The sequence below is a fragment of the Macrobrachium rosenbergii genome, chromosome 10, assembly GCF_040412425.1.
Source record: "Macrobrachium rosenbergii isolate ZJJX-2024 chromosome 10, ASM4041242v1, whole genome shotgun sequence".
NCBI lineage: Eukaryota > Metazoa > Arthropoda > Malacostraca > Decapoda > Palaemonidae > Macrobrachium > Macrobrachium rosenbergii.
Genome location: NC_089750.1, coordinates 3,311,319 through 3,331,480, shown reverse-complemented (window position 1 = coordinate 3,331,480; position 20,162 = coordinate 3,311,319). Strand labels below are relative to the sequence as shown.

Genomic DNA, 20,162 nt, shown 5'->3' with positions numbered 1-20,162 from the left:
TGCAAGTCTTAGATAGACAGTCTATCAAACAGGGAGCGTCTTTAGTGGGTTTATTGTTTACAGGAATGGAATAGCTTAGTAATCATCATGCCTCTGGAATGTTGCCTGCTTTCTCCTTGTCAAATTGCAGATACGATTTAGTCAAATGTTCGTTGATGAAAGGCGGTGTTCATTCGTCTAACAACTTTGCGTGACTCAAAGCGGTAAATCTTCAGATATTTTGTTATTTGTGGGCGCGCGCGTGCCGCTTGTCAAGGGCAAAAATACAGTCAGTCGATGTTGTGGAAATTATGAGGGTGAGAATAGTCTTTGTAAAGTTGGTCTATCGAAGACTAGTAACCGGTGATGACTGGATTATTGTTTAACGTCCATGGATACAACGATTGCAGGGCCTCGGACGACTGAAATCATTTATAGACGATAACGTCGAGGAATAACTTGCCGTAGAATAGTTTTGAACCTCTCAGGGGTCACTACTGCTTTGCAGCTGAGCGCGGTACGTAATTCCGTAACTCTCGGTCTCTCTTAGACTTAATATCTCTCTCTTTATTAGAACGTAATGTAATTTTACTAAACGTAATGTAAGTTTACTATAAAAATGCAAATGAGCATTTCACGACTTGCACAGCAATAAGACTTCCCCCCCAAAAAATGTCTTTTAACAGGAAAAAATAAAGCGACTATGGACCAACGCGACCGTTACCAGCTGCGACAAGTACTGATGAAGGAAGAGCTGTTTACCCTGGCCGCCAGGATAAAGGACAATTTTCCCTATTGCCTACAGGTATGGAGTTAGTAATTTTCCCTAATTATTATTATTATTATTAAAAAGATGATTTGCCGTCTGTCTTTATCAATATGGCTCTGGGATTCTTTTCCTGTTTCCGTTTCCCTGACTTGAACTATCCATCTTTCAAGAAGTAGGTCTATTCCGAAGGGGGTCAGTGCCGCCACTGCATCTCACGTGGCGCACTGTAGGCATTCCAAAAGAATGTTGGTGCGTCACTTATCTTCGGCGGAAGCACGGAATGGCCCAATGGTGCCCCAGTACTTGGCTTTACAGCTTAAATTTCCTAAAAATAAATCGTTAAGCAGGTCTTTTATTTCCTGAGTCATTAAGCTTTGTAATTTAATGTCACTTCTGTTTCTCTTAACATGAAAAAATCCATTCATCTAAAGGCTGGTCAGTTACATCCTTCAACAATAGGCCTATGTTTCGGAAATCGTATCATTTCTGCGTTTTCCCTGCTATCAAATAGTTTTCAGTCTTACTCATCGTTGAATCTTACCCATTGTTGGGGTAAATCAATTAATAAATAAATATGTAAGTAAGTTTAAAATATAATATATATGCTGAAAGTCTTCCGCTTACGATATCCATGTCAGTAAACGCATTGTGAAGTCTCTCCACTTCCGATAACTTCTCGAACATTTTTCCTAGATCTTCCTATCTTCAACTTTAGTCAAATTTAAAAGAAAGCTACATGGAAAACGTTTTAATTATTGGGTCAAGTGAAAAAAATCGGAAGTTAAAGATATTCTCTTTTTTTTTTGTTGCACTTTGGATATAGCGGTGGGTGTAGTCTCATATCTCCGGTAATCGTTGCCCGGAGGCTCGTGGCTAATCGTAGCACCTTGCACTGGGACCTACGGTAAATCAACTTCTCTCTCCATTTGCACAATTGTTTGTATTTGAAGGAAAAGGAGCGAAGTTAGACAAATCAACCATGTACTTTCCAAGCTGCACTCATCATTCGCTCTGGAAAGTTTGAGAGGGAGGTGGAATGGTGTTGTGGCGGGTGAATAAACCTAGACGCATGAGATATCGAGAATTACTCAGGATGAACATCGTTGTCTTTTTAAGACTTGTTATGAAGGTTTTACGATTTGTGTTATCAGCACGAATCAAAATTACTACAAATTTGCTTGGCAGTTAGAAGACTCGTTTCTTTAATGTTACGAACAGATAAAAAAACACTAAAATGAAGCGTTAAGTTTCAAATGACAGCAGAAATGAATGACATTGCAAATGAGACTGTTGTTTAAAACTTTTCGTTTCCACTAACATTAGGGATAAACTACTTGAGATGATAAATGAATCTGTGCTAAAAATACCACTAATCTTGAAAAGTGTTAAGAAAACCTCACTTTTACCGACAGATGTATAACACTTTGCTATTAAACGCCAGGGGATTAAGTGGTTTCCAGTACGAGTTCTTCGTCCCGAAATATTATCCAGATTCGCACATCATTATCTGGAGGACACTTGATTCAGGTAAGTGGTATTATCCGCCTAGATTATAGATTGTCAGAGTGTTGGGGACAACAGCTGAATATTACGCACCATAAGCAGTAATGGTCGATGGAATTATTTGTGCATTTATAAGTTAGCTAGCTAACTGCCCACATGCTTCTTTCAGCCATCTTACCTCTCAGCTAAAAAAAAGTGAATGATTCGAGTATTCAGAAAGGAAAATTATAATTCTTGGCTACATGCACATAGCATATGTCAGACTTGACATACAAAAAAAAAATGAAAAGCTTCTTCATCCCGGGATTCAAATCCCGCATGAGAAAGAGAATTGTTTCATTAGTTTCTTTTCGGATTTCAAGGCTTTCAGTGGTAAATTTACTTAAAAATATTAAGACAGCAAGGCATTTAAGACTCAGTGTGGGCATCAAATTACAAAGATCTGGTAAATGTGACCTGTAAACTTCACTTATCTCAAAGTTTTTTGTCCTGCAGGGGGGTGGTGCCGTCAGGACACCTCATATGGTGCACTGTAGGCATTACTAAAGGGCTTAGAAGCTGTAACCCCTTTTACTAGTTCTGTTCATATTTTTTTCTCTTACTTTCATAGTGCAACTGCCAAGATTTCCTCCTGTTACTCCTTTCAGACCTTTTTACTCTCAACTTCCCTTTCAGCGCTGAATGACCTCATAGGTCTCAGCTCTTGGTCTTCGGCCTAAATTCTATATTCCATTCCATCACGCTATCTTGATCATTTGCCTTCATAAGTTTCATTCTTCCGCCTTTCCAGAGACAGGGCATGAGCATATATTGCGCTGAAGAAGAAGTAGCTCTCCTTGGCAAGGTGCTGAAGGGCAGTGATTTCCTATCCATAGTCAGAGAAGCACCTGTTGACATTGGCTTCTTAGCAGACTACCAGGTTGGCCCAGTGCTTGACACCCTTCAGAGGCGTCTTCAGATGCGCCTGCTGGATAAGCCAGATAATGCCTATGCCTACATCACTCAGCAGACCCATCTTTTAAGGTAGGCCCATTGTGGACAGTGGTGTAACTAAGGGGAGCGGGTGGGGGTGGGAACACTGGCATCTTTTGAGACTGGTAACTCAACATCAGACGTTTTGTCCCTCATTGAGAGGTAGGCACTGGAATAAGGTAAAGTTCAAGAAGTTGGCCAGCTAGGTGGGAGTGGAAGGAGAGTAAAAGGAAGTAGGCGATACTCAGAGAGCTTCAAGTACCATTTACAGTTCACCATGGAAGGCAAACAGTAAGCAGTACCTTCTGCAGGGGACTCATGCACAACGGTTGTTAATTTAATTTTAATTGGTAAAGTTACCTGCACAAGCTGCTGTGATGACGTAAAAGAGGGTTATTGAGAGAGGAACCTGCACTAGGTTGGTGGCTGCTTGAGATTAAGTCAGTCTAACGCCACTGCGGGCCTTTGGCTCAAAGACCTGCTAGGGTGGTAAGGTGTTAGAGGAAGAAAAGAGGACTGGTGTGGGAATCCAGAACTGACCCAACCAACCGGCACTCCCTGTAGTGCTCTTGCAGCAGAGGTATGTGCACTGACTAAGAAATGGGAGATTTTGAATAAAATTGGCTACACTTTGCTGAGATTCATTGCTAGAGTGATTTGATAAGGTCATATTGTATTACAAAATGATTCTGATAACATATCATTTGCATGATACAAAGTAGGAAAATTCAAGTACCTTCATAAATTTTCATTATTATGTCCCAAACCTTCCTTTTTTTTAACCTTTACCCATTTTTTAAAAATGGTTTGAGAAGTCTCACTTTTCTGGAGCAGGTGTCCAGCTGGTATGAAGGTCCAGAGACTGGGGAGAGCAGGTGTCCAAAGAATGCTGCAGGCCAACGACTACTGGAGTAGCATTCCCCTAGACCTAGCTTGCAAATTAGCAGAGAATCTTCCAGCACTGGGAATATACCTGGATCCAGAAATTGTGGATGAGACGCTAATTGATACGAACGACCTCAGTCCTGCTGAACCAGAAGCGACGCCTATAGCGTGGGTTTGCACCAACTCTTATGGCTCTGTGAGCATGCTGAGGACTGAGGACAAGTACAGACGGCTAGGACTAGCCAGTCTCCTGGTGCAGATACTAGGTCGACTCCTCCTGGTCGAAGGGTACTTTCCTAACGCCATCGTGTTAGAAAGGAACGATGCCTCAGCTGCAGTATTTAACAAGTTGATTGGCTGGAAGAGAACCCACTGTGCCCACTGGGTACTGCCGGATGTGACGCGATGAGGCCCAAAGATGTGCATAATGCTTAATCACCCTGAAAGTCACACCAGAATGTGTCGCAGAGGCGTACCCAGGGATGAACATTTGAATATCATTTTTTGTAAATAATTTAAAATACTCTGGTGTGTATGGAAAAGGCATCATTTTTGTCGTTTGCAGAATAAAAGAAGTGATACCAGGCGCAACTGAATTTTGTATTAAACTACCACAAACAAAACCGTAAATGATGTCCTCAAATGCTTGTCATTTCTTGTGCGTTTGATGATAAGCGCTGGCAGTTTGTCGTATATGCATAGCGAAAAACATACATACATTTAAGAAACCACCTTTTCCCAGAAATTGTTTATCTCATCAAACATAACAAAAGCAAGTAAAAAATGAGCCGAAGTTTCTTTGGCGCAGTCGAGTTTTCTGTACAGCGTATAATCAAGGCCACCGAAACTAGATCTATCTTTCGGTGGTCTCGGTACAATGCTGTATGAGCCGCGGCTCGTGAAACTTTAACCACTGCCCGGTGGTGGCCTGGCCAATATCGTTGCCAGACGCACGATTATGGCTAAATTTAACTTTAAATAGAATAAAATCTACTGAGGCTAGAGGGCTGCAATTTGGTATGTTTGATGATTGGAGGGTGGATGATCAACATACCACTTTGCAGTCGTCTAGCCTCAGTAATTTTTAAGATCTGAGAGCGAACAGAAAAAAGTGCGGACGGACAGGCAAAGCCGGCACAATAGTTTTCTTTTACAGAAAACTAAAAATTAAATAAATAAATGACTTACTAGATGAGGTTAGACTCATATGTACTCAGTGTTTTGAAAACAAGTTGTGAATCATTTCTAGTTATAAATCGCATTTTCTTCCTCACTTTCGCTTTTACTGTTCCTTGTAAACTTTCCATAATTCTCGCTTTTTTTTCTTCTTCTTTTCATTTTTTTTTTTTAGTCTAATTACTTCTGTATTCGTACTATACTCATACTTTAAAATTTGTCTTAAAATCCTGTATTCTAGATATCTGATAATATCTGGATTTGATCCCAAGACTTTGTAACGTCATTAAACCTTGCACAGTACAATATTTTTGTATTCTAACCATTTCTTTCTCTGGTTCATTATCTATTTAGATGTTTGTATTTGTTTACTCCAACCAGAACGACAGCTTAAATCAATGAAATCTACATTCTACTGGTGAATAATAATAATAATAATAATAATAATAATAATAATAATATTATATTATTATTATTATTATTATTATTATTATTATTATTATTATTATTATTATTATTATTATTATTATTATTAATCAGAATATGAATCTTATTCATGGAACAAACTGACGATGTAACAGCTAAAAAAAAAACGTGCCATTCACATTGCACTTCATAGTTAATGTAGACACTTACAACAGACATACGCATCTCATGACCACCGCCTAGCTTTTCAAGTACTTTATTTTAACATAACGCAGCCTCTTGAACAAGAATAACATCGCAAAAACCAAATAACAAAGACTACCTGGCCTGCAGGTGGGTGGCAGCCACCTTCGAGACAGTATGATCCACAGATAAGTCTAAAGAAGCCTCTGTGCGGGAACAGTGGCAGTCGTTCGCGCGGGAGATACAACAGAGGCCGTTGTCATAGTGGTTTTGTATTTCCCCAGTGATCGAGTGTGATTTAAAGTGGGCGAGGGAGAAGTGGCAAGTGCAGTAAGTGGCTTCGGGACTGATTAGCGCATGCATACGAGTATACGCAATTTTGGGGAACAAATAAGACTTTTTATATAAAGGTTTTGAACAACGCAGCCTCTGCCGGTGAGTTTCAAAATTAACTGGCTGGAAAGAAGAGAGCAGCGTATTTACCGGGTCGCAAATTCCCGAGATGTATACTAATATTCCATCAGCCCCGGTTTTTCTGCCATGCCCTTAGGTTAGGTTAGGTTAGGTTAGGTTAGTACTAGTAACTACATGGTAATTTTGGGGTGGGAAACATAAGATTATTTTCAAGAAAATACTAAGGGTTGTTTTTAAGATATGGCGTTCCGATTTTTTTTAGGGAAAGGTCCCGGTACTCGGTTACGTCTCGGGAAAATGCAACAGGGTCGTCCCACCGAATGGAACAATTCTGTAACCAGCGAAGCTTGGTTTGTATGACGTCATTTGACGAAATTCTGGAAAGTGGCCATGTGAACAAGTAAATTACGATTCACACGTTCCAGTCCCGTAGCAGGGCAGTGCTGTCAGTGCACCTCAGGCTGTGCACTGTAGGCATTACTTAAGGTTCTTTGAGGTTCCCTTAGGCCCCTAGCTGTAACCCCTTTCATTCCTTTTACTGTACCTCTGTTCATATTCTCGTTTTTCCATCTTACTTTCCACACTCTCCTAGCAATCGATTCATAGTACCATTGCGAGATCTTCCTCCCGTTACGCCTGTCGAATCTTTTTGCTCTCAATTTACCTCTCAGTGCTGAATGACCTCATACGACCCAGCTCCTGGTCTTTGGCCTAAATTTTGAATTCCAGTTCCATCACGATTCAGTTCCGAGGTTTTGACTGAAGGAGCTGGAACTTGAATTCAACTCTGAGGGTCTTAGACTAGAACCAGTCTCCATATCTTGGGGTAATTTTTAGAGCATATAGCATCCAAAGTGACTATATTTCATATTAATATTCTTATATATCGTAAGAAAAATTAGAGGAAAATAAACCTTGAAATAAGCTTTTAAAGGCAATACAATCTTTTATTTGTCAGCTTTTGTACATAAGGCAATTGGTCTTTGTGGAAATACATGGACAAATTAAATTTTCACTGCCAAGACCAAGAACATGATGACATACTCAGCGAATGAGGCTAAAATTTATAAGTATGAAGCCAAGTGAATGGTGAAGAACCTCAGTCTCGTATCCTTCACAGGAGAAAAAACAAGTATAAATGCGCCGAAGTTTCTTAGGCGCAATCGAGTTTTCTGTACAGCCGCTACAGCGTATCATCAAGGCCACCGAAAATAGATCTATCTTTCGGTGGTCTCGGCTTAATGCTGTATGAGCCGCGGCCCCTGAAACTTTAACCACTACCCGGTGGTGGCATTTCCTATTTAGTTGCCAGAAGCACGATTATGGCTAACTTTAACCTTAAATCAAATACAAAATACTAAAGCCAGAGGGCTGCAATTTGGTATGTTTGATGACTGGAGGGTGGATGATCAACATACCAATTTACAGCCCTCTAGCCTCGGTAGTTTTTAAGATCTGAGGGCGGACGGACAGACAAAGTCGCCACAATAGTTTTTTTTTACAGAAAACTAGTTAAGCTTATTATCTGTCAAAAACGAATGACTAGGAAAGCAATTAAGCAGAGAGGGAAGCACTTACGAAGACTATACATACGAAAATGAGATATTTCAGGACATTTCTTGAAAAGATGTAGCGTCCGTGGACCACAGGTCTGATGATTTATGCATTGCATGCTCCGAGCGGCCAATGAAGAATTAGAGGAATTTATTTGTGGTGATAGAAATTCATTTCTCGTCATGATGTAGTTCGGATCCCACAATAAGCTGTAGGTCCCGTTGCTAGGTAACCAGTTGGTTCTTAGCCACGTAAAAATAAATCTAATCCTTCGGGCCAGCCCTAGGAGAGCTGTTAACCAGCTCAGTGGTCAGGTTAAACTAAGATATACTCATGCATTACATGTGGTAATTAAGGCCAGTAGTCTGGCATTTAAATGTTCTAAACAGAAATAATAGCAAACTGTCTTGTGATAAATGAACTAATATAGGTACAAGAGCGAGAATGTATGATAGAAGAGGATGATGCAGAAAAACCATTTTAAAATATGCCAAGACTTACACGCGAGAAAAGAGTCCTATTTCATCCTCAATCTTATTATTATTATTATTATTATTACGTAGAACTCTCAATGCCGAGAACAGGAGTAATTTTGTATGAGGTCCACAAAAATATATCGATAGAATGTGAGACTATAAAAATGCATCAAAAGCTTTCGAACCCCATCCTAGGTTCAACTTCAGTCCAACGCAGGATAGGGTTCGAAAGCTATTTATACATTTTTATAGTCTCACATTCTATCGATATATTATTGTGAATCCAGATTATTATTATTATTATTATTATTATTATTATTATTATTATTAATTATTATTATTATTATTATTATTAAGGAGCGCGTATTCCTATTAACAAACTGAAATGGCTATTAATTTGCCTGAATGATATAAGTGCAAACCTAATAGCAGGCGAGAGAATGGAATTGCGGTCAGTTAAAGAAAACGGGAAACTTCAGTCAGTCAGGGCATTAGCCTACAAAACCTGTTAATGTACCGGAGGCAGATCCTGATGATCAACGGACACGATCGTGATGAGAATTTGTATAAATCCATTTGTCATCGCATCAAGAGGCTAAGAAGAGTTACGTTGAATTCTTTCGCCTCATTTCACTCCTATGATGGAGCCATTGTTCCGTCAAAAGTCACTAAAATCATGATAAATGATAATTGACTTTCCAAGTCTGTTTGAAGTGCAAACACACGCAAGCTGTTGTTACATAAGCGCATGCCCTTAGCAGCACTTGAAGAATGTGCTCTCGAATCAGTTGTACTCAGGAGCAGGCCACTGATTGCCATACTCTATTTTTATTCCTTGGTGACTTTGAAACCAACGTGCTTGATGTCTTGTATGCTTTGAACTGTACTCTGTATGAAGGCTTTCCTGCGTTTTTGTGTTTGAAAGGATGAATTTGTTCATTGTTTAATGTGTATTCATGTGTGCATGTGTGAAACTGATCACATATATGCCATTGTCATTTTCATATGCGTATGCACATTCGTATGTGTAAGTTATACATTCTGTTCTGCTGTTACCATTTTCCTGTGTTCATGAGCATGAGTCTACACTGGTCGCATGTATGTATGTGTATATATATATATGTATATATATATATATATATATATATATATATATATATATATATATATATATATATATATATATATACATGAAGTATTTATAAAATTAAGAAACAAGAGATGAAAAATAAACCGCCTAACTCTGAATTCTAGTTTTAAAAACTCGTAAACTGGAAGTCAACAAATAGACCGACCCGCCATAGAAGTCAGATAGCAACTAGAAACCCTCCCTCCCTCCTTCCCCCCGTCCTTCCTCACTCCTCGCCATCGTCTTCGTCGTCGGCGTCTTCGTCAGGGAACTCTCCTCCCTGACTCTGTTGCTTCTTCTTCTTGCCCTTCTTCTTGTTTCCTTTCTTCTTCTTCTTTCCTTTCGGTTTGGGGTTGTCGAGTTCCTCGACGTCGACGTCCGATTCGTCCTCCTCCTTCTTCTCCTCTTTCTGGGAAACGGAGGGAAAACAGTGATTGCGATATGGCGAGACAAAATGAGACTATCGATTTATATGTGTCTATGGATTTCCCAGATTCATAATGGGTCTCTCTCTCTCTCTCTCTCTCTCTTTGATCTCACACAGACACATATACATACATACTGACATACATATATATATATATATATATATATATATATATATATATATATATATATATATATATATATATATATATATATGTATATGGGAGTGTTAACTTCAATTATCACCAATTATTTTTTGGATGAAGTTGCTAGCCCCCACACCCATCTCCATCTACGTCTCACTACAGTTGAATAACTCTTTTGTACATCATTCACAGCCGAGGTCAAAAGTACATATGGACTTTTTCAGGAAATGAGCCTAAGGCATATTTTTTTCACCTACGATCAATCTCTGTATACTCTAGCTTTTCAGGCGAGGCTTGTGACTACTGAACCACACGTTAATAACAATAATAACAATTATCATAACTTATTAAAAACAAATCATTATGAAAAAAGTTTAAAAAACGACTCCACCATATTACCGGCAATCTCATGAACTTGACGTAGAGGTATTCCTTGCAACCTCCGTGGCAGAGTTCCTCGTTGCATTCCTTGCAGATCGGCAACCTGGTCTCCGGAACTGACCCGCGACCTGGCACGACCTGCCAGGTAAGGTGGGTCGGTGAATTATAAGATTCTTAGGTCTGTATAGTGCACAGGTCATTGGATATATTGAGTTGAGTAAGTTTCGAGTAGCTGATAAATGGTTTACTAGATAACTAATTATTGCTAAACTGAAATAGTTTATTTATGGGGTAATAAACTGGAGGATATGAGGTGGAACCAATCAACAGAGCTAAGAACATGCCAGTGATTGGGGGGAGGAGGATTGTGGGGACATCAGTGGACCAGATAGATGGATATGGGTGAGGTGGGGCTGGGGGGGAAAAAGATGACTCGAGCGGCCGGCCCTACTATACGGTGGGACTTAATAAGGTCGAAAGAAGAAGAAGAAGCTGGATGATATGTAATTTATAGTTATGATTTCAGTGGACAGACGAATGATTAAATCAGTACACGAACGAACTTAGTAACAGATATGAAACAATGATTTATCCAAGTCACTAGTAAATGAATAAGTAGGATAAGTAAATATAATAACGAATTATTCTTTCATCAGGAGAGAAAAGAAACAAAAGACGTATAAGCAGAAATGAATTACATATTTTATACCTAAATATACTGGAAAACATTTCATTCAATAACCCGTTTAGCTGGTAAACGGATAAATATAAGCTAAAAATAAAAAGTGGCATTCCTGATGAACCAAAAGATGGCCAACAAGAGAGTCTCCAAAAGTGAAATTTGGAGAATTCTACCAACCTTTACAATACGCCCTCTCCAGTCTTTCCCCTGAGCCAAAAGTTCGTTATCTTGTCGAATTCTCTGGAGTTGCCTTCGACCCATCTCAACGAATCTGAAGGAATGGGAAATTCGACAGGTTTATATATAAAAATGAATATTGTCTATTTCTTTAAATGTATCAACAAATGCGTGTTGATAACACCGGTGATAATAAAACTTGGAACTCCAAGTTTATCGGTTATAGGCCTATCAGCCATTTCAACGAATCTACAGCTTATCGTTGTTCGTAGGGAATTCCTTTGGAAAAGAAACGATAAATTTGACGGATTTCTTAACAAGATTATTAATGTGTTGTATTTGACGTCAATATATACAATGCTGAATAAAGTTTTCGTAGATACTTTGCTCTGTCAATTCATATTTTAGGCCTATACTCTTCCACAACAACTCTTCGATATGATCAAAGTAATAGGTCAGAATCCAGAAACCACCAGAACAATAATAATACAAAGAATGGCATTTTAACTCTTCACTAACTGTGAAGAAATAATAATCCATTATTCAAAATAAAATCCTCTGGCAACCTCGACAGCTGAAAGTTTCTAAGCTACACGTACTTGTCTCCCTCCTTCCATTCCAGAGCTTAATTTTGACGCATTCATCTCGCTCTCATTAAAATCAAATATCCTCCTCTTTTCGGTCTCTTCATACGGCAGTTCCTTTAATTTCCTTCGCTATTCAAACATTCTTTCTCTCTGTCTCTGTCTCTCTCTCTCTCTCTCAGTCTCATCTTAGCTTGTGTGATTACTTGCTCTGTTGAATAGCAATATGATCCCTGCATAACGACCATCTTGTGTTCCTTAGAGTGAATAAGAACAACCATTGTTATCGTCACGCCGCTTTACAGAATACAATGAAGCAATTCGAGAATAAATAACTGATTTAGAGAAAGTGATAACATACAGTTTGAGACAACTGAGAGAATCCACGTGTTCTTGGGGGACGAATCTTTCAAGCAGCTGAGAAACGTTATTAGGTCTTCCTTCGAATTCTAATGGTCTACAAGTAGCTAGGAAGACAGGAAAGTGAGAGAGAGAGAGAGAGAGAGAGAGAGAGAGAGAGAGAGAGAGAGAGAGAGAGAGAGAATCAGCCTTCTATCAGCCCTTGATTCTTCCAGTCTGGGCAATCTGTTAGTTTTGTCATTTGATCTGTAACGGTTTTGCTCCTTTCTCTCTGCAATCAAAGACGAAATAGACAACTCGTACGTACACACGTATAACCCTCGCCTTCCCCCCCTCCCCGGCCACCCTCCGAAAAAAACAGTTGTCCCATTACCTGATTACCTGACTCCGAAGGGCGGGTCATGCGCCAACGAAAATGAATACTTCACCTGGAAAATATTTCCTCTTCATGGCGAGTTTTGGGTCGTGCCGTTGTCAACATCCTCCAGTCAATGTCGACCTGGAAATTTACTCGAGTTCATTTCTCTGCCACTATTGACTTATTTACTTCATCACAGTTTAGTTATGCGTCTAACTGAGAAGTGTAATTGTCAGTTGACACTCCTGGATGACTATTTTTTTGTTCGGTCTATCTTATTGTATTTGTTTATTTGCTTCTAAATTTATCTGTGGTGACGGGTACTTAATGCTAACTATTATGTTTCCGTCAAATACAATGGTTGCATCTTCGTTTTATGTTATATAAATGCATATATATATATATATATATATATATATATATATATATATATATATATATATATATATATATATAATATTCCAAAGAAAGAAAGAAACAAAGATAAGTTACACTAGACCCATCTCTGACCTCGTAAAACTCCTCCATGTTTAACCCCTGCATGGAGGGCGGGAGGGGATCGGTATATCCGGCCTGTGGCTCCTCGTGCTTCCCCGGGGTCGCCTTCCACCCCCGGGGACCCTCGCCAAGGGCCTCCTGTCGGCTTATCTGGAGAAGAAAACGGATGACGTTAAAAATATGCATATATTTATGTCCATGTGGATTACCGTGACGTATATCTAAGCTCTTTATTCAGATTTGGAATTAGAAGTCGAGTGAGAAATATATATATATATATATATATATATATATATATATATATATATATATATATATATATATATATATATATATATATATATATATATATGAGCATATTTTCTCTTATACAACTTCTATAGAAGCCAATGGCATTGTTTGCGGAGACTATTTTATTACTTAGACTTTGAATCAGTCTATACTTCTTTCTCGAGTATTGCCTTAATAACAGTCTAAATAAAAAAAATAGTCTCTGTAAATAATGCCATTAACTTCAACAAATACATACATACATATATGTACAGTACATTTATATTTGTGTGTTGTTCCAAGGCTGGAGAGAATCAAGGAAAGGCAAAATGGAATAATGGCATAATGTGTGTGCGAGGGTGTGTGTGTGTGTGTGCGAGAGAGAGAGAGAGAGAGAGGAGAGAGAACGCTTTATAACGTAGATTTACGGCTTCATGAATATAATGGCAGCCTACCAGCCAAGAACTCGGCTTCTTATTGTCCTGCCAGCTTTCTTTTCGTCTTTACTGCCAGTACGAGAGAGCGTTATCTGCACCGTGGATGGCGTTCCAGCATTTATCGTTTGGCCTAGTTCTTTTAATCTTAATCTTAATCGTTATTCTTTTAGTGTTTTATAGTCGCTTCAAACGATCGTTTAACAGCTGTTATGGTTTCTGTTTCAGATGTTTATTAATTTCTCGGAGTATTCCGTTATTTTTTTTTATACATTTTTCGTTCTAGGTTTTATTGGTACTTAGACCGATTTGTCTTAGGTTAGATTTTTAGTCGTTTACATAAAATGTCTTTTGTAGATTTCAACAGAGCAGATGGAGCCACCCCTCTCCTACAAAACCGGTTTTCATTACTTTGTCCTGAATTAGTGTCCCCCTTCCCCCCCCAGCTATCGTATTTGTTTTCAATAAGGTTTTTGCTAGAAAAAATGTTACTGCTTTGTTGTGTTTCTCTCTCTCTCATTTTATGCTATTCTAACCTTGCTATTATTGTCAGTCTCCTTTATTCGCTATTGCTACTAGCTATACAACTATGGGTGTTGCAATCTCTCGTTAATGGCTAATCTTATCTTTTATACAACTGTTCTTATCTCTCCGATGCAGTGATTTCTATCGTTAATACTGCCGCCACATTACTGTTACTACTACTGCTGCTATTGCTACTTGTCTAGCTATTATATCTATTCGTATTACTTATACCGAAGCTAAATTAAAACATGTCTACTGCTAATCGTGTCTTTACTAATATAGTGACTACTGCTGTTAATGTTAGTAGCTCTGACATACCTGCTAATAAAAACTACTACATCTTTACTCTTGCTGCTTCTCTCATAATAGCTATACTACTGCTGTTAATACTAGTACCTCGAACACATCTGCCGATAAAATTAATATGGTCTCTAGTCTCTGATTCTCATCTTTACTAATATAGTCACTACTGCTGTTAACATCAGTGTCCCTAACACACCTGTCAATAAAACGACTAGGCCTAGGCTTAGTACTCTTTCAAAACCGGACTATCTCTTCAGCTAAGATAATCACAGATACCAAAAGACAAGTTCACATCAACGCTTCTGTCAGCTATCCTAAAATAGTATTATTAGTAACTACTGCTGTTAAAGTCAGTGGCTCTAAAACTGTCAATAAAAACTAGTAGTAGGTCTAGTGCTCTTCCCAAACCTGACCTAACTCTTCAACTAAGATAACCACATGTACCAAAAGACGGAGGTTCTCATCAACTTCACCTTCTCCGGTCGCACTTTGTACTCGTGGATCTTCTCGTAGGCCCTCTCGAAGTCTTCCTTGGACTTGACCTTCGTCCGGAATAGGTCTAGCGATTCTGCCGGTGGCTTGACCACCGTCAGCATGTCCTCAAGGACGATCTTCATTCTGGAGGTAGGGAGGGAGCGAGGTCACAGATTCGTGCGCCAGACACGTTTGGAACAGGTCGTATTGCTAGCGCTAAAAAAATCGTTCTACAAATAAACAAAATCGCGCTAATCTGGGAAGAACTGAGTTAAGCATAGAGAACTTTATTGAAAACTAATGTAAAATTCTAAAAAAAAGATAAATTATATCAAAACGAGGATAAATCGTACTAAAACAAAGAAAAATTATCACAGAAGCAATAATAAAAGTTGTAATAAAACCAACACATTATGCTAAAACAGTTAAAAGAGTACAAAAAAATAATGAAAAATAAAAAATTTATGACAAAATAAAAAAAAATCGCTCTAAAACAAAGAAATTCTAAGTAAGAAGCGGTGTATGTGTACATCTGTGTATGCACAGACATATGATTCATCATACGAAATTCACGTACGTTGAACGTTAAATCAATACATTTTTATGCAACTCATCATTTTCTGTAAGTGACGTTGAGTGAGCTGATTTGACAGCTGGAATCAATGTATTGGACTGAATTACAGAAGACACACGCCCACACCCACCCACTAACACACGCACACACACACATACGCACATGCCAAGTCCTAAGCCTTACTTATAACAAGTAATACACAAAAGGAATGCAGAATAAAATAAAATAAAAACTTACTTGGTTAATTTGATTAGCTAACCCCAGTCAATTCACCAGAAGGTTCTCTCAGTTACTCCTCCACAGACGCAAAATCTTAGGCCATTTCTTTGTAAATCTTCACAAACCTTCTACAAACGCCATATCACAACGGTCCTCGTTGTATCAGAGAAAGGTTTAACATTATTTCAACCCCATTTTATTGTTTTTGAATAGATGACGCGTTAATTATCATCGATAATGTAAGATTCAAAGCGCATGGACGGACGGTTTCCGGAGTCTAATGAGTGAAGTCACAACGTAAACAAACGGCTTTGCGTCCTTGGCAACGGGACCCTGGCAACCAGCCGGGTTTTACAGCGTCTTCGAAGGACTGAGCGTTTGATCAATTTACATCATCTGGCGTCGCAGTGGCTGTGGCCAGTGGCCGTCGTCGACAGGGTTGGTACTGCTGGCATACTGTCATCGTTAACAATAATGATAATAATAGTGACGTTAATTGAAATAATAATATTGTCAGAATTAACATTGCTTAGGTCCTGTTTTTTCTTCACGAGCAAAGGCCGATGGGGCCGGCAATCTAAATCACATAAAGGGATAAAGAATAAGGTTTAAAGACAGGTGAACTTTATTTAGAGGAGGGAAAGGCATAGTTATAATTACAACTCTTATGAGGAGAGTTACATGTCTGAAGTCAAGAAAAAATCCAATGTTTTTCTATGTATAGCATCTCTTATATGGATAATTTATATATATATATATATATATATATATATATATATATATATATATATATATATATATATATATATATGGGAAGATCAACCAATACGATCTTCGTGACAGTGTGGTGGGTCACTCAGCATGAGCTTCTTAGGCCTATGATCGGTCTTGGCTTACTGCCCACCAGTAAACCTAGATTTAAGAGGTTACCAGCATCTGTTTAACATAAAAAGAGAGCGTGGGTCTTGCAACCTCACTCCATACTCCTTGAGACTTGATGAGAAGCCGGAAGGCTGTATGCACCATTCTGGCGCCACTCCCTCCAAAGAGGAAACAGGCGTATGGTGAAATAAATATATATACGAAACATGCACACACGCACGCATCTCCATCAAGAGCATACAAAGAAAAGCACTTGGTTTATCTAAATGGACCCATAGTGTGCAAGAGAGAGAGAGAGAGAGAGAGAGAGAGAGAGAGAGAGAGAGAGAGAGAGAGGAGGGGGGGGGGGGGGGGAGGAGGAGAGTTGGAAATGCAAGTCGAAGTTCCAACTACGCCAGAAGTTCGTCACGTAAAGTTGAATCATTCGAAATTTCTGGCGCACATCTTTCCAAGGAGTGAGAATGATTTCTAATTCGCGAATTCTTTCGTGGGTGGATCAACGAAGTTCGCGAGTTTCTGAGGAAGTAGAGTAAGAAGTTGATAACAGCCTCGTCATTCTTTCCCGCGCAATTTTGCCCGTCAGCTTATGCGAAGATCCTACCGAATATTCACCCACTATTTGTGTATATTATCTCTCGCGATGCATTTCATAGTGGAAAACGATGACATTAACGCGCGGAGTGTGAACTATGAGAAAATATGCTATAACGTCTCTTATCTTAACTAAACTGCAGGCAGGCTCATGATCAATACTCAGATGGGCTCAGTTGGCAGTTTGGGAATAACTTTCTTATTTATTGGCAGACTTCTCGTGGCTTGAATTTACCCATCAATTGCCGATATGTAGAATAACTTTACCCGCGTCGTTCCGCAATAGATCAACCGCCGAAATGGCGAAAGGAGGCATATTATCAAGGTCAGGGCAATTTTGTGAAAACGCCATCTGGCCGGGCGGCGTTAGGGGAACAGACAAGCGCCTTCATGAATCGTCAGGGAATATTCCCTACCTGAGGGGAAACTGGAGAAATACTCCGTAATCATACGTGAGTGTAAGATGAAAGAAATGGACTTCATTTTACATAATTCCTCGTCTTTATTTTATCTCAAATAAATATCGGTCGGAGTGTGGAACCTTTATATTTATTAATCACTGCTCTTGGAAATTCAAATGAATTAAAATAATTGAAAGAAAGGGTTAATGCTATCGACAGCCATAGGATGATTCCATAGAATTCCCACCTTTTCAGGCCGAATATTCCTTATTTTCCCCCCTTACGTTCGATGAGCTGCTGCTGCGCATGCGCGGTATGGCGTGAGTCAAGCAAGCAAAAGGCGGGAAGGAGAATGAGTCAGCACATATGGGACAATAGGCTTTTTATGAAGTCCACTCATCTTTTTCTTTATTTGTATTTTATTTGTCCCGCTCTTTCTGACTTCAATAGAATAGATTGCCGTTGTTTTAGTATGTTTTGTTGTCCTTTTTTTATTGTCGGTTGAAAATGTTTGTTTTTACTTAAGGGATGAGTTGATTGTTTTTTACACGGTAGTCGCTAACGAATTTCTGCTATTTGGTATTGTGATGGTGTGACTCATATATATAGTAGTATATATATATATATATATATATATATATATATATATATATAAAATTTAATAGCATTTTCTTCATTAAACTCTCAAAATGCAATGACACCAGCTGTGTGCATAAATACGCGGGTAGGGTAGCTCTATATTTGTGTGTATTTAATGTGTATACATAATTTGTATACGGTAGGCAGATCTGGTGACTGCCAAGAAATGGCAGAAGAAATCAGCATGTAACACCCTGCAATACCCATAGGGCTAGCAACCTCATCCCGATATATTTGTCGAAAACTGAAAGGGGAGCATTTTTTTTTAGCCAACCTCTCCTAAGGATGAACAGTTAAACGGACAACGTCCGTAATTAAGGACAAAACTCAGACTACTCCATTTTGACGCACAGTGTATTTCTAAATAAATGGAGAACAGCTAAAAAGACTTAGTAATTACTTCTGCATCGATTGGACAATAACAGAAAATAAGAGGAAACGTAATTATGCTTTTATAGCACATATTTATGGTAGGCCTACTTTAAGCTCTTTCACTGAAATGGCTTCGTAACACACGGAATCGTGATGCAGTTATTCTACATTCGCTGTGGGATGAACTATGGAAAGATTTTTACTTAATGTAAAATTTTAACAGTTCCCGTTAAACTGCAACGTTGATCCAGGGTGGGTAGAACCCGGTGTTAAGGATTAGCGTAATATAGTAATGGTCTGTCTATGAACCCTCAGTGGAATGGATCATGGTCTAACAATGTGCTTAGTCATCTCTAAACTGCATTCAAACAAACGTAAGCATTCAATTCTGTCATCGTATTTATTGATTTCATGTGGAAATAGTTATCGAAAACATATTTTAACAAATTATCGACACTGTTGACTAGGCTGTTTTGACTGGATCAGGGAATAATTTTGCTCTTGGACCAGCGGAAGAGTCACTCATAAGAGATGTTTTACATCATTTATTAAAATAAAAACTAAATAAGCAAATGAAAATATGGTTACTCCTACGAAGCATAATCGTGCCGACGAGAGTTATGGCGATGACATTTTACTATTTAGTGGACCTATACGTTCTTTTTATGCAGTTTACCCCTATATAGGTCTACAAAAATCCTCAGGCTTGTAGTTAATAGATCCTCAACATAAAGATGTGGATACACGGCAACGTTCCCCTCAAAACACGAATCCCAAAACCCCTCATTGTAAACCGGAGGAAGTCGACCTCTCACCTTGCTCAGGCGTATATGAAAAATACGAAATCATTTTCCCTAGGCGGGAGGCGAGTCTAGGGAAAATCCGAATGCACATGCCTGGATTTTCCCCCGCACCGCACACCCTCTTCACCCGGCATTCTTTCAGTATGGTTCAGCCTTCCGTAGGGAAGGGAGTGTTGCGATTCTCTGTTTTGTCCGTTCGGCTGCTGCGGCTGCTGCTTCTGTCATCCTCCTTTATGCGTTTGCGTAAGTGTTTGTGGGTCGTTTGAATATATATTTCTTTTCCTTTTAGAATGCCATTTGTTTAAAAAAAAAAAAAAGACTGGATTTGATTCGCGCCGAGATAAAATGGACGAACGTAAGTCTGGTGATATATTTTTTTTTTTATATTTCGGGGGTGGTGGGAGGGGCCAGGCATCGATGACCAGAGGCCCCGGGTTTTCACCATTTCATATTATGCAATAGATTGTTTTATTATTTAGCTCTATGTTGAGAAATTATAGAATTTTTCCATAGTGATTTAATGTGTTTTTGGTTCGTAAATGACGCTTTCATAAGGAAATATTCAAGAGAATATTGAATGTCTGCTAAGGGCTCCAT

General features: G+C 38.9%; 3 protein-coding genes across 4 annotated transcripts in view; 2 read left to right on the top strand and 1 right to left on the bottom strand.

Annotated features, from left to right (window-relative positions):
• The first annotated feature begins 230 nt into the window (after positions 1-230).
• On the top strand, positions 231-4,688 carry LOC136842421 (uncharacterized). Its single transcript, XM_067109733.1, has 4 exons — positions 231-496; positions 666-784; positions 3,042-3,274; positions 4,058-4,688. Exons 2-4 carry the CDS (start codon positions 683-685, stop codon positions 4,515-4,517), a joined length of 795 nt encoding a protein of 264 aa, XP_066965834.1. The 5' UTR covers positions 231-496; positions 666-682; the 3' UTR covers positions 4,518-4,688.
• A 5,004-nt stretch (positions 4,689-9,692) lies between these two features.
• LOC136842952 (uncharacterized) lies at positions 9,693-16,328 on the bottom strand. Its single transcript, XM_067110967.1, has 7 exons — positions 15,896-16,328; positions 15,084-15,228; positions 13,091-13,228; positions 12,651-12,721; positions 11,279-11,372; positions 10,438-10,557; positions 9,693-9,875 (listed from the first exon to the last, which is right to left on the bottom strand). The coding sequence occupies exons 2-7, from the start codon at positions 15,225-15,227 to the stop codon at positions 9,693-9,695; spliced, it is 750 nt and encodes a 249-aa protein (XP_066967068.1). The 5' UTR covers position 15,228; positions 15,896-16,328.
• Positions 16,329-19,696: 3,368 nt separating this feature from the next.
• The window catches only part of LOC136842420 (uncharacterized), a 48,651-nt gene continuing 48,185 nt past the window's right edge, over positions 19,697-20,162 (top strand). For both annotated transcript variants that reach the window (XM_067109732.1, XM_067109731.1), the window contains exon 1: positions 19,697-19,808. The gene's annotated coding sequence lies outside the window, so the exon portion shown is untranslated. The remainder of the gene's footprint in view (positions 19,809-20,162) is intronic.

Coding starts and splice junctions, on each gene's coding strand:
- LOC136842952 (XM_067110967.1), bottom strand. CDS start 15,227: ATGAAGATCGTCCTTGAGGACATGCTGACGGTGGTCAAGCCACCGGCA. Junction 13,229..15,083: donor ACAAAGTGCGACCGGAGAAG/GTGAAGTTGATG, acceptor TTTCTTCTCCAG/ATAAGCCGACAGGAGGCCCT. Junction 12,722..13,090: donor ACATGGAGGAGTTTTACGAG/GTCAGAGATGGG, acceptor GTAAATTTCCAG/GTCGACATTGACTGGAGGAT.
- LOC136842421 (XM_067109733.1), top strand. CDS start 683: ATGGACCAACGCGACCGTTACCAGCTGCGACAAGTACTGATGAAGGAA. Junction 785..3,041: donor ATTTTCCCTATTGCCTACAG/GTATGGAGTTAG, acceptor CCGCCTTTCCAG/AGACAGGGCATGAGCATATA. Junction 3,275..4,057: donor CAGCAGACCCATCTTTTAAG/GTAGGCCCATTG, acceptor TTTCTGGAGCAG/GTGTCCAGCTGGTATGAAGG.